General features: G+C 47.9%; 1 protein-coding gene across 6 annotated transcripts in view; it reads left to right on the forward strand.

Moving 5' to 3' along the window:
• The first annotated feature begins 9,085 nt into the window (after positions 1-9,085).
• LARP1B (La ribonucleoprotein 1B) overlaps positions 9,086-13,968 on the forward strand; it is a 154,830-nt gene continuing 149,947 nt past the window's right edge. For 3 of the 6 annotated variants that reach the window (XM_024245940.3, XM_063723656.1, XM_024245944.3), the window contains exon 1: positions 9,285-9,430. Coding sequence is in view for 2 of the 6 variants with exons in the window: in XM_024245938.3 (XP_024101706.1) it covers positions 9,723-10,251 (529 nt within the window). In the remaining 4 variants the exon portion in view is untranslated. Of the gene's footprint in view, positions 9,255-9,284; positions 9,431-9,480; positions 10,252-13,968 lie in introns of those variants that run through there. The other 3 variants (XM_024245938.3, XM_024245943.3, XM_024245941.3) reach the window with 2 other exon arrangements.

Genomic DNA, 13,968 nt, shown 5'->3' on the forward strand with positions numbered 1-13,968 from the left:
CTGGGATTACAGGCGTGAGCCACCACGCCTGGCCCTGGCACTTTTTAATTGTGTGATTCTAGGCAAGCCATTTATCCATTTTGCCTCCGTTTCCTCATTTAAAAATTGAGGCAATTATAATCTGTATTTTATATAGTTGTTCTTAGGATTAAATGAATTAACATATGTAAAACACTTAGTGTCTAGCATATGTGTGTTAACTATTACCTACCACTAGGTAGTTAATTGTGAAAAATAAAGCTGAAAGGAAAAGATGAAGACTGAAAATCACCCAGTAGACTTATTAACATGTAAGTCATTTGATATTTTAGTGACACGGTTGAGTGATAGAACCAGAAACTGGACTGAAGAGGGAGAGGTGAAGAAACAGATGCATACTCAATTTTCCATGAATCATTGATCATATTCCTTACACTTTTTCTTAACTCCTTTGACTTTCCCAAAGATAACTACTATCTTTTTTTTTTTTTTTTTTTTGAGATGGAGTCTCGTTCTGTCACCCAGGCTGGAGTGCAGTGGCGTGATCTCGGCTCACTGCCACCCCGCCTCCCCGGTTAAAGCAATTATCTGCATCAGCCTTCAGAGTAGCTGGGATTATAGGAACATGCCACCACGCCTGGCTAATTTTTGTATTTTTAGTAGAGACAGGGTTTCACCATCTTGGACAGGCTGGTCTTGAACTCCTGACCTCGTGATCAGGCCTCCCAAAGTACTGGGATTACAGGCGTGAGCCACTGTGCCCGGCCTGATAACTGCTATCTTTACTTCTAACACAATAGATTAATTTTGCTCTTTTTGAACTCTAAGTAAATTTAACTCTATACAAATCACAGTGTATTTATGTGTGCCATCTTTTATGTTTACCAGCCTAACACTATGCCTGTGAGATGTATCCATATTGTTGCCTGTAGATGTAGTTAATTTTTCAAAGCTGTATATTATTTCATTATATACTGTATTAGTCAGGGTTCTCTAGAGGGACAGAACTAATAGGATATGAAAGGGAGTTTATTAAGGAGAATTGACTCACACTATCACAAGGTAAAATCCCAGGATAGGTGGTCTGCAAGTTGAGGAGCAAGGAAGTCAGTGGTAGATCAGTCCCCCAAAACCCCAAAAGTAGGGAAGCCAACAATGCAGTCTTCTGTTTGTGGCCAAAGGCTCAAGAGCCCCTGGCAAACTACTGGTGTACATCCAAGAGTTCAAAAGCTGAAAAGCTTGGAGTCTGATGTTTGAGGGCAGGAAGCATCCAGCATGGGAAAAAGATGAAGGTCGGAAGACTCAGCAAGTCAAGTCCTTCCACTTCTGCCTGCTTTATTCTAGCCATGCTGGCAGCTGATTAGGTGGTGCCCACCCAGATTGAGGTTGGGTTTGCCTCTCCCAGTCCACCAACTCAAATGTTAATCTCTGTTGGCAGCACCCTCACAGACACACCCAGGAACAATACTTGGATTGAAGGATTTTTATTCTTCAATCCAATCAAGTTGACACTCAATATTAACGATCACATATACCATGCCACTATTTATGTATTCTACTGCTGGTAGGCATTTAGGCTATTTCCAGTCTAGGGCTAGAAGAATGATAAAGAATGCTGGGATTTTTCTGTTCATGTGTTTTGGTGCACTTGTGCACACATTACTGTTGGAGCAAAATGGCTGGGTCAGAGATATGCTCATATTCAACTATAGTAAGTACTGCCAGTTTCCCACAATAGTTGTACTAATTTTGGTAGTGTCAGACTGTTTTTTTCTTTCTTTCTTTTTTTTTTTTAATGTCATCTGGTAAGTTGTAGTGTTTGTTTTCTTTCTTTCTTTTTTTTTTTTTTTTTTTTTGAGATGGAGTCTTGCTCTGTCGTTCAGGCTGGAGTGCAGTGGCTTCATCTCGGCTCACTGCAACTTCTGCCTCCTGGGTTCAAGCGATTCTCCTGCCTCAGCCTCCTGAGTAGCTGGGATTACAGGCATGAGCCACCAGGCCCAGCTAATTTTTGTATTTTTAGTAGAGACAGGGCTTCACCATGTTGGTCAGGCTGGTCTCAAACTCCTGACCTCGTTGATCTGCCCGCCTTGGCCTCCCAAAGTGCTGGGATTACAGGTGTGAGACACTGCGCCTGGCCAGGTTGTAGTGTTTTCTCTTTGTGATTTTAACTTACATTTCTCTGCTTTCTTTTTTTTTTTTTTTTTTTTTTTTCCTGAGACAGAATCTTGCTCTTGCTCTGTGGCCCAGGCTGGAGTGCAGTGGTGCGATCTTGGCTCACTGCAACCTCTGCCTCCTGGGTTCAAGCAATTCTCCTGCCTCAGCCTCCCAAGTAGCTGGGATTACAGGCACACGCCACCATGCCTGGCTAATTTTTGTATTCTCAGTAGAGACGGGGTTTCACCACATTGGTTGGGCTGGTCTCGAACTCTTTGACTTCGTCATCTGCCTGTCTTGGCCTCCCAAAGTGCTGGGATTACAGGTGTGAGCCACCGCGCCCTGCCCCATTTCCCTGCTTTCTAATGAGGTTAAACATGATTTTGTTTCTTTCTTTTTTTTTTTCTTTTTTGAGACAGGGTTTCACTTTGTTGCCTAGGCTAGAGTGTAGTGGTATGATCGCAGCTCACTGCAGCCTCAATCTCCCAGACTCAAGTGATCCTCCCACCTCAGCCTCCCTAGTGGCTGAGACTACAAGCATGCCACAATACCGGGTATCCATGAAAGTGTCAAATTCTGTAAAATATTTGAAGAGAGTTATTCTGAGCCAAATATGAGTGACCATGGCCTGTGACACAACCCTCAGGAGGTCCTGAGAACATGTGCCCAAGATGGTAGGGGTGCAGCGTGGTTTTATGCATTTTAGGGAGGCATGAGACATCAAGTACATTTAAGAAATACGTTGGTTTCGCAGGAAAGGCAGGATAACTCAAAGTGGAGTGGAGGGGGAGCTTCCAGGCCATAGGTAAATTTAAACCTTTTCTGGTTGACAATTGGTTGAGTTTGTTTAAAGACCTGGGAAAGCAGCCAGGCATAGTGGCTCATGCCTGTTATACCAGCACTTTGGGAGGCGGGGGCGGGCGGATCACCTGAGGTCAGGCATTCGAGACTAGCCTGGCCAACATGGTAAAACTCCATCTCTACTAAAAATACAAAAATTAGCCGGGTGTGGTGGTGGGTGCCTGTAATCCCAGCTATTTGGGAGGCTGAGGCAGGAGGATCACTTGAACCCGGGAGGTGGAAGTTGTGGTGAGCCAAGACCGAGCCATTCAGCCTGGGCAACAAGAGGGAAACTCCGCCTCAAAAAAAAAAAAAAAAAAAAAAGACCTGGGAAAGAAAGGCATTTTCCTTTCGAAAGAAAGAAAATGTTGAAGTTAAGATAAAAGATTACGGAGACCAATATTATTTTTGAAGCCTTATAGTGGCTACACTTAGAGACAATAGATGACAAATGTTTCCTATTCAGATCTTTAAAAGGTGCTGCGCTCTTAGTTAATCTCTTTAGGATTTGGAAGGCCTAGAAGAAAATACCTAGCTATGTTAACATAGATTATTTACAGATGCAAATTTCCCCCCCTACAAAGGACAGCTTTGCAGGGCCATTTCAAAATATGGCAAAGGAAAGAAAAAAAATAAAATAGGCCGGGCACAGTGGCTCAAGCCTGTAATTCCAGCACTTTGGGAAGCCCAGGCAGGCGGATCACCTGAGGTCACTGAGATTGAAGCCAGCCTGGCCAACATGGTGAAACCCCATCTCAACTAAAAATACAAAAAACTAGCCAGGCGTGGTGTCATGCACTTGTAATCCCAAGTACTCAGGAGGCTGAAGGAAAAGAATCACCTGAACTCGGGAGGCAGAGGTTGCACTGAGCTGAAATCATGCCACTGCACTCCAGCCTGGGTGACAGGGTGAGACTCTGTCTCAAAAATAAATAAATAAATAAAATAAAACAAAATATGGCAAAGAAACATGTTTTGGGGTAAAATATTTTGACTTTCTTCTTTGTTATGCCAGAGTCACACTGGAAAGTAAGCCACAATATATAGGGTTAAATAAAACCCACCTGATGAGAATTTATCGCTTGTAGGGCATGACTCCCCAGACCCCTTAGATAGGAATTTGGGCAAGATAAAAAAAATGAGAGCTTAGTCCTCACTGGCTATATATATATATATATATATATATATATATATATATTTTTTTTTTTTTTTTTTTTTTTTTTTTTTTTGTAGAGACCGAGTTTCATCATGTTGCCCAGGCTAGTCTCAAACTCCTGGGCTCAATCAATCCACCAACATTGGCCTCCCAAAGTGCTGGGATTACAGGCTTGAGCTACCGTGCCCAGCCTATGATTTTCATATAAACATATGAAGCATTTTGATTCTCTCAGATTTTACACTCAGAATACACTATCTACAGTTAATTCTCAACTTTTTCTCCTACTTAATTATATTATGAGAATACTAAGAAGTTGAGCTGAGATAGGGTTTTGCTTTGTTGCCCAGTCTGGTCTCAAACTCCTAAGCTCAAGTGATTCTCCTGCCTCAGCCTCTCAAGTAGCTGGGACTACAGGCAGCTGCCACTGTGCCCAGCTTTAGGTAGAAATTTAGAACTTGATCTCTTTATTTCATTTCTCATATCCATTAGACTAGCAATTCCTGTTAATGAGATCATTCCCAAAATGTATCTCAAATCATTCCATTGTCCTATGCACTGCCACCTCTTAAGTCCAGACCATCATCATATCGTTCTTGGAATACTACAACTTCATATCTTTCACATTTTGCATTTTGTCACTGCCCATTCCACTTCATTTTCCGTATTACAGCAACAGGGGTATTAACTCTTACATCTTTTCAGTGTTTTTCCATTGCTCTGATAGAATTCAAATTCTGTCATAATCCAGAAGCCCTGCAGGCTCTGCCTTAGGCTATCTCTCTAACCTCATCTTTACTCATGCTTTGTTTTTGTTTTTTTTGAGACAGAGTCTTGCTTTTTCACCTAGGCTGGAGTACAGCGGGGTGATCTTGGCTCACTGCAACCTCTGCCTCATGGGTTCAAGCAATTCTCCTGCCTCAGCATCCCCAGTAGCTGGGATTACAGGCACCACCACCACACCCGGCTAATTTTTGTATTTTTAGTAGAGACGGGGTTTTACCATGTTGGCCAGGCTGGTCTCGAACTCCTGACCTCAAGTGATCCGCCCGCCTTGGTCTCTCAAAGCGCTGGGATTACAGGCTTGAGCCACCATGCCTGGCCCTTTTCTCTTTTTTTTTTTTTTTTTTGAGACAGGGTCTGGCTTGAACCCGGGAGGCGGAGGTTGCAGTGAGCTGAGATGGCGTCACTGCACTACGGCCTGGGTGATGCAGCGAGACTCTGTCTCAAAAAAAAAAAAAAAAAAAAAAATTAAATTAAATAAAAAAGTGAAATGGAACTGAATAGATCATGTAAGAATGTCTTCATAGCCAGGCGCGGTGGCTCATGCCTGTAATCCCAGCACTTTGGGAGGCCGAGGTGGATGGATCGCCTGAGGTCATGAGTTCGAAACCAGCCAGGCCAACATGGTGAAACCCCCGTCTCTACTAAAAATACAAAAATTAGCTGGGCGTGGTGGCGGGCGCCTGTAGTCCCAGGTACTCAGGAGGCTGAGGCAGGAGAATGGCGTGAACCTGGGAGGCGGAGCTTGCAGTGAGCCGAGTTCGGGCCACTGCACTCCAGCCTGGGTGACAGAGCGAGACAGAGGCGGTGGCTCTCGCCTGTAATCCCAGCACCTTGGGAGGCTGAGGCCGGCAGGTCACCTGAGGTCAGGAGTTCAAGACCAGCCTGGTAAACATGGTGAAACCCCGTCTCTATTAAAAACACAAAAATTAGGGACGGGCGCAGTGGCTCACGCCTGTAATCCCAGCACTTTGGGAGGCTGAGGCGGGCGGATCACTTGATGTCAGGAGTTCAAGACCAGTCTGGTCAACATGGTGAAACCACATCTCTACTAAAAATACAAAAATTAGCCAGGCAGCGGGTACGGTGGCTCACACCAGTAATCTCAGCACTTTGGGAGGGCGAGGAGGGTGGATCACTTGAGGTGAGGAGTTCAAGACCAGCCTGGTCAACATGGTGAAACCCCGTCTCTACCAAAAATACAAAAAATTAGCTGGGCATGGTGGTGCATGCCTGTAGTCCCAGCTACTAGGGAGGCTGAGGCAGGAGAATTGCTTGAACCTGGGAGGTGGAGCTTGCAGTGAGCTAAGATCCCGCCACCACACTCCAGCCTGGGCAACAGAGTGAGACTATGTCTCAAAAAAAGAAAAATTAGTCAGGCATGGTGGCGCGTGCCAGGAGAATCGCTTGAACCCAAGAGGAAGAGTCTGTAGTGAGCCAAAATCGTACCACTGCACTCCAGCCTAGACAACAAAGTGAGTCTCTTTCTTAAAAAAAAACAAAAAACAGGCCAGGCGCGGTGGCTCACGCCTGTAATTCCAGCACTTTGGGAGGCCAAGAGGGGGCAGATCACCTGAGCTCAGGAGTTCGACACCAGCCTGGGCAACAAGGTGAAACCCTGTCTCTACTGAAAACACAAAAAATTAGCTGGGCATGGCAGCACATGCCTGTAGTCCCAGCTACTCGGGAGGCTGAGGCAGGAGAATCTCTTGAACCTGGGAGGCAGAGGTTGCAGTTAGCCAAAATCATGCCTCTGCACTCTAGCCTGGACTCCAGCTCAAAAAAAAAAAAAATACCAACAAAGAAACAAAAAAAGAAAGATATTTATGGCTGGTGTGTGGCTCACGCCTGTAATCCCAGCACTTTGGGAGGCCGAGGTGAGTGGATCACTTGAGGTCAGGAGTTTGAGAGCAGCCTGGCCAAGATGGTGAAACCCCTTCTCTACTAAAAATTCAAAAATTAGCTGGGTGTGGTGGCAGGCACCTGTAATCGCAGCACGACACCACACCCAGCTAAAGTTTTGTATTTTTAGTAGAGACGGGGTTTCACTGTGCCGGCCAAGCTAGTCTTGAACTCCTGACCTCGTGATCCGCCAGCCTTGGCCTTCCAAAGTGCTGGGATTACAGGCGTGAGCCACCTCGCCTGGCTGATGGCAGTGTTTTGAACCAAATAATTTGTTCTTCCAGACCAGGTGAACACCCTACCCAAGGGCAGATAATCCACAGATTGGCTAATGACTTGTATAATCTGGCTGGAAAAAATAAGTAGGGTCAAGCAGTCTTTTATCTTTAATTTTGAACCAAGAAGCAGAGGAAGAGTCTGGCAGGTAGCTGCAGAGGCAGAATGAAGTAACAAGATAGAGGTTAATAACAGCAAATTGGGTCAGTCAGATGAAACTAAAATCAGACGGAACGCTCAAATTTTGGAATTTTAAGTTTATTATTAACAGGACACCTTACAGAGGTGTGAGGCTAGGCGTGGTGGCTCACGCCTGTAATCCCAGCACTTTGAGAGGCCAAGGTGGGGGGTGACTTGAGGCCAGGAGTTCGAGACCAGCCTGGCCAACATGGTGAAACACCGTCTCTACCAAAAATACAAAAATTAGCCAGGTGTGGTGGTGGGCGCCTGTAATCTCAGCTACTCGGGAGGCTGAGGCATGAGAATCGCTTGAACCCGGGAGGCAGAGGTTGCAGTGAGCCGCGATCGCGCCACTGCACTCTAGCCTGGGCAACAGAGAGAGACTACCTCTTTAAAAAAAAAAAAAAAGCCGGGCGCGGTGGCTCACGCCTGTAATCCCAGCACTTTGGGAAGCCGAGGCGGGTGGATCATTTGAGGTCAGGAGTTCAAGACCAGCCTAGCCAACATGATGAAAACCCGTCTCTACTAAAAATACAAAAATTAGCCGGGTGGTAGTGGCGCGCCTGTAATCCCAGCTACTCAGGAAGCTAAGGCAGGAGCATCTCTTGAGCCTGGGAGGCAGAGGTTGCAGTTAGCCGAGATCACGTCACTGTACTCCAGCCTGGGCAACACAGTGAGACTCTGTCTCAAACCACCACCACCACCACCACTACCAATAAAAAATACAAAGCGCCACTAATAACACAGCTAGTAAAGATGGATGGGAATATAGGTGGAAGTACAATCCCCGTTTAATTGCAACAAGGTTCTCCAGGTTGCTCAGGGTTGGGTAAAGTGGAGATCACTGACACGGAAAACAAGAAAACCCTTATTGTTTATAGCTGTTATGTATGAATAGGTTATTAGCCTTAGGAAAATCATTTGTGCCGAATACAGTTTTTGAGTAAGCAAAAAATATTAACGTCAAGTTGAATGTAATTGAAGCGACTTATTGGGCGTGGGGTGGGGGTGGGGGTTGTAAGCCCATACAAAAGGCCCGCACAGATAATTTATTTAACAAGGCTATGGGGTTGGGGGGGCTCGGAAAAAAGTCAGCGGCGGAACCTGCTCTCAGCCATCTCGCACCAGGACACAAACACTGGCTCAAAAATACACGCATATGAAACAAGTATCATCTCTAAGTGAATGTGAGTGCCAAGTAGAAAGCTCGTATCCGATTTATCAAAACGTCTTTGTACCATTTTAACATCCATTCCAGGAAGAAAAAACCTATTGGGAATACGGTTAATTTGTAATTAAGTGCTATTTCCCCAAATTAAAGAAACAGGTAACAAAAAAATTTTAAAAGCCGGCGAAATACTATTTAATTTACTCAGGAACACTTTAAAACTCTTTTAGTTGGTGGGTGGGAATCCGGGCGGGGAAGCGCACTAAGCCGAACGCTCGGGCAAAGGTTTCCTAAACAGTTACGGAGAGGTAACTCCGCCTTCATCTGGGACGTGGCTCAAGATTACAGGTGATCGCGGTGCCCCGAGGCGCCAGGAGGCAACCTTCACCTGGGGAAGGCGTCGTGCGCCAGGGGGCCAAGCGGCCGGGCCGCGGAGCCCACTTCACTTGGGAGCTGCCCCAGGCCTGGGGTCGACACCGCGTCCCCTCCCTTAGCTTAGCTGCGACCCAGCTTTAGAGCCTAAGGGCAAATCGAGCGCTCGGTCCTCCCGGCGCCATGTGCGCGGCCCACCCAGGCCCTTAGCCGCCGTCGCCGCGGGGGCAGGCCGCGAGCCAGCCGCGAGCCACAGAGGCCTGGTGCGCGCCCCGCCCCTGAGCCTGCAGTCGGGGCGGCCTCAGCCAGTGAGCCGGGAGTCGTCCCCTTCGTCCTCCCTCGCACTCGGAGGGCCGCTGGGGCGGGGCAGGCCCTCGGGCCGGGCGGCACCCGGGAGGGGGGATCCGTCAGCTCCCGCGGGAGGCCCGGCGAGGGAAACAGCCGGTGAGTAGCCACGTCACGCTCCTCAGGGAGGCCCCGCCCCGTCCTCTCGGGCCGCCCCTCTTCGCCGTCTCCACGCCTCCGCGGGCAGTTACCGGCTCTGGCTGCTCGCGCCTCCCCAACTCGGGTAAAGCTCCTCGGCCTCGGCGTGCTGCGCCTCCGCGGCTGCCCTGCGCCAGGTGAGGGCTCGCGGCTCCCGGCTGCGGCTCCCGGCGCGTGGTGGCGGGCTCGGGGCGTGCGTCGCGGAGAGGACGGGGCCGGCGGGCGGTTGGAGCTCCGTTCGGTGCGGGGAGGGGCGTCACGCCGGGCGCTGCGCGGCCTCGGCGGGCGGCGGCAGCGGCGGCCACGGCCGCCGGGCTCTCGGGTTGTCTGCCCCCAGCTGGAGCCGGTCGGTGTCCCGGCGGAGAGACGGGCAGTCGGGCTCCCTGGCCTCGGGGCCACCCCGGCTGGGGCGGCTGGGGCAGAGGGACGATGTCTGCTCGCGCCCCGATGCCCACCGCCCATTCTCGGGAGGAGCCGCCTGCGGTGACTGCTGAGAGGGAGTCGCTGTTGGCCGCGGCGAACCGGCCGGCCGAGCAGCCGCCCCCGCCCGAACGTGAGGGCAAAGAGGCGGTGAGGGAGGAGAGGGCCGCGGCCGCTACTAGCGCTGGGGCGCGGGGAGAGCCGTCGCCGGCGCTGGTGCTGGGACGCAGCGTGCCCCAGGCGGCTGTCCCCGTGAGGCCCCTGGCGCTGCACCTGGCGCACAAGGTGCGTGGGCCCGGGGGTCCTTTCGGCGGGGAGCCGCCACCACCGCCACCGCCGCCGCCGTCGCCGTTGCCGCCGTTGCTGCGGGATCCGCCGGCCGAGGACGCCCGGGAAGAGGCGGCAGCTGGCCCTGCGGAAAAGCGGCAGCCGCCGCCGCTGCCGCCTAAAAGAAATCCCTGGACCAAAAAGCCTCCCCAGCACCTGTCCCCAGACACGACAGGTCCGCCACCGCCCCCGCTGGAAACCCTGGAGGCAGGTCTGTGGTTGCTTTTCCTTGGGCACTGGCAGGGTGCGGGCAGGGGCGACTTGCGGGACTTGCCGGCGCGTGGCGGCGGTAGCGGGCACCAGGCCCGGGTAACGGCAGGCCTCCCCTCCCTGTCAGTCGGAGGTAATTTGTTCCAAGGTGTCATTCACTCTGCCTATTTACATACATGGGCATCTGGGAAGGGAGCGGCAGGAAGAGGTGGGACCTCAGGTTCTCCTTGCCTGATGGGGGCACGGAGGTGGTAGCTTGGCGGCGCAGCCCTGCTGGCGCGGTTGCAATTGTGTTTTGTCCCCACGTGTTAGTGACTTGGGAAAGTAGCTAACTTTAGATACTGCAGTGCTTCGTATGGGAAAGTTTTGGTAGACTTTTTTTTTTTTAATAACAAAAAAGGATTGAAGCAAGTCAGAGCAAGGGGATTTATTCGTAAGTGGAAGTGCGATTGTAGTCTTTTGTGAAATAAGATGAAAATCTCAAGGTTTTCAAAATACTGCTAAGCAGTCATATTAAAAATGAGACTTTAAATGTGGTTTTTAAAGTGTTTTATGGGGGGAGGGGGGAGGGATAGCATTAGGAGATATACCTAATGTTAAATGATGAGTTGATGGGTGCAGCACACCAACATGGCACATGTATACATATGTAACTAACCTGCACGTTGTGCACATGTACCCTGAAACTTAAAGTATAATTAAAAAAAAAATAAAGTGCTTTAAGTTATAAGTGTGCTGGAAAATAATTGAAATAGGATAATTGACATGCGAGCGTGGATTGCACATTAGGTAAATGGTTTTCTAACATTGTCAGCTCTCCTTCCCTTTAGAGGAGATAAGATTATGCCACTGTATTTGAATGCTGACCAATGCTGTATGGCCCTCGGTGCTTTATTTTGATTGTAGTAACTGCAATTTAAGAAAGTTCAAATGGGCGGGCGCGGTGGCTCACGCCTGTAATCCCAGAACTTTGGGAGGCCGAGGCGGGCGGATCACCTGAGGTCAGGAGTTCGAGACTAGGCTGGCCAACATGGCAAAACCCCGTCTCTACTAGAAATACAACCATTAGCCAGGCGTGGTGGTGGGCGCCTGTAATCTCACCTACTTGGGAGGCTGAGGCAGGGAGAATCGCTTGAACCCGGGAGGTAGAGGTTGCAGTGAGCCGAGATCGCGCCACTGCACTCCAGCCTGGTCGACAGAGTGAGACCCACTCTCAAAAAAAAAAAAAAGAAAGTTAAAATGGAAATTAAAAACCATGACAAAAAGCAGTATCTGGCCGGGCACGGTGGCTTACGCCTGTAATCCCAGCATTTTGGGAGGCCGAGGCGGGTGGATCACCTGAGGTCAGGAGTTCAAGACCAGCCTGACTAACGTGGAGAAACCTTGTCTGTACTAAAAATACAAAATTAACCGGGCGTGGTGGGGCATGCCTATAATCCCAGCTACTCGGGAGGCTGAGGCAGGAGAATCGCTTGAACCCGGGAGGCAGAGGTTGCGGTGAGCCGAGATCGTGCCACTGCACTCCAGCCTGGGCAACAGGAGCGAAACTCCGTCTCAAAAATAAAACAAAAAACTGTATCTTCTACTTTCTAAATTAAGTTGTAAATGAGTTGAACTTTTTATATGCAAATGACAGCTATTTACTTGCAAGTCTTCATTTTTATTTAAAATTAAAAGTTAGCAGTAGAATAGGAAATATTTGAGCGTGTTTACTGGCTTGTGAGAATCAAATGCGATGAAGAGGTGGTATAAATGTAAGGCGATTGGCTGTGCGCGGTGGCACACGCCTGTAATCCCAGCACTTTGGGAGGCCGAAGCGGGTGGATCACCTGAGGTCAGGAGTTCGAGACCAGCCTGGCCAACATGGCGAAACTCCGTCTCTACTAACAATACAAAAATTAGCCGGATATGGTGATGCGTGCCTGTAATCCCAGCTACTCAGGAGGCTGAGGCAGGAGAATCGCTTGAATCCGGGAGGCGGAGGTTGCAGTGAGCCAAGACTGGGCCACTGCATTCCAGCCTGGGTGACAGAGCAAGACTCCGTCTAAAAAAAAAAAAAAAAAAGTACGGTGATTGTTATAAGCACCCATTATGTTATGTTAACATTTCTTCAGAGGAGCTCTCCAAAGTGGGAGATAAGTGTTGAGTTAATTGATTCTTATTGCCTTTGCACAGAAATACTCCTCATTAATTGTTGATAAATTTTGACACTTGCAGAAAAAAAGTTTGCTCCGGATTTAATATTGGCATAATTCCTTCCTCGCTGTAAAGAGCTGTTTGTTTACTCCTGTTACTAACTAAAGAGAACATGGTTAAGTAAAGACCTCATAAAGTTTTTCTTTTTTAAAACCCAGTGGCAAGCACTCTAAAATTTAGCAAAGAAAGAAAACCCTGGTGAATCATCTTATTTGCTGTTTCACCTCTCTACTTCTAGACTTACAGACAATTATACATTCAGTGAATTACCAAGTAGGAACTCTTTGTTGATCGTAAAGCGAGTATCATAGATTTTAAAACTTTGAAGCCATGCATGGTAGTATGTGCCTGTAGTTTTAGCCCCTTGGGAGGCTGAGACAGGAAAAATCAGTTTTGCCCAGGAGTTTGAGGCTGTAGTGTCCTATCATAGTGCCTGTGAATAGCCACTGCATTCTAGCCTGGGCAATATAGCAAGACCACGTTTAAAATAATAATAATAATATTAATAATAATAATAATAAAAATAATGATAATAGAACTTTAAAAACTGTCAAGGTAAGCCTTGGGAACTTTAATTGCAAATGACCTGTGAAAAATATTTAACGGTTAACCTATTGGTACCTTCATTCTCCAGTCTTCACTGGAGATTAAGAACACTGTGATACTAGTTGTATGGTATGGTTCACGGAAATTTCAGTTTTGCTGTTGTCTTGTGTAGGCAACTCTTTCTGTCTTTGGATGTAATCCATTCTGCACTGGCAGGAAGACCATCTTTCAGACCTGGAAGAGTGTAGTAATAGTGTAGTAACCATGGTCTCTTCCCAACACTGACTCTGCACCGTTCTCCCACAATTTTTCTTTCTTTTCTTTTTTTTTTCCCCCATGAGATGGGGTCTCTCTGTGTTTCCCAGGCTGGTCTTGAACTGCTGGCCTCAGGCGATCCTCCTGCTTCCCAAAGTGCAGGGATTACAGACATAATCTGGCTTTCTGTTTTCTTAAGCAAATTTACAACTTCAGGAGTAAAGAAACAGGACCACAGTCTATTTGCAGTTAAATAACTTAGGTAACTTAGATAAAAGAGATTGTGGTGTTTTGAGAGACTTGGGTTCTAGTGCAGGTATTGTCACCAACTGGCTAGTTGACTTCTGGCAAGATTTCTGGGCATTATAAATGAATAACATGGATAGACTCATCTCTTCTGGTTCATAATACCAGAGTGCCACTTATAACCTGGCTGCCTTGGCTTCCATTTATATATTTATTTAATATTATTTAATTTATTTAAATAAATACATTTTACATTAGTTTATTTAAATAGGTAGATAGATTGTCAGTCTTGGTCTATTGCAGTGGTGAGATCATAGCTCACTGCAGCCTTGACCTCCTGGACTCAAGCAATTCCCCTTGCCTTGGCATCCCAAGTAGTTGGGATGGCAGGCACGCATGTCATTCCATGGAATTAGCCATGCCCGGCTAGTTATTTTTAATTTTTTTTTGTAGAGACAGGGGCCCCCTTTGTTGT

The sequence above is a fragment of the Pongo abelii genome, chromosome 3 (assembly GCF_028885655.2).
Source record: "Pongo abelii isolate AG06213 chromosome 3, NHGRI_mPonAbe1-v2.0_pri, whole genome shotgun sequence".
NCBI lineage: Eukaryota > Metazoa > Chordata > Mammalia > Primates > Hominidae > Pongo > Pongo abelii.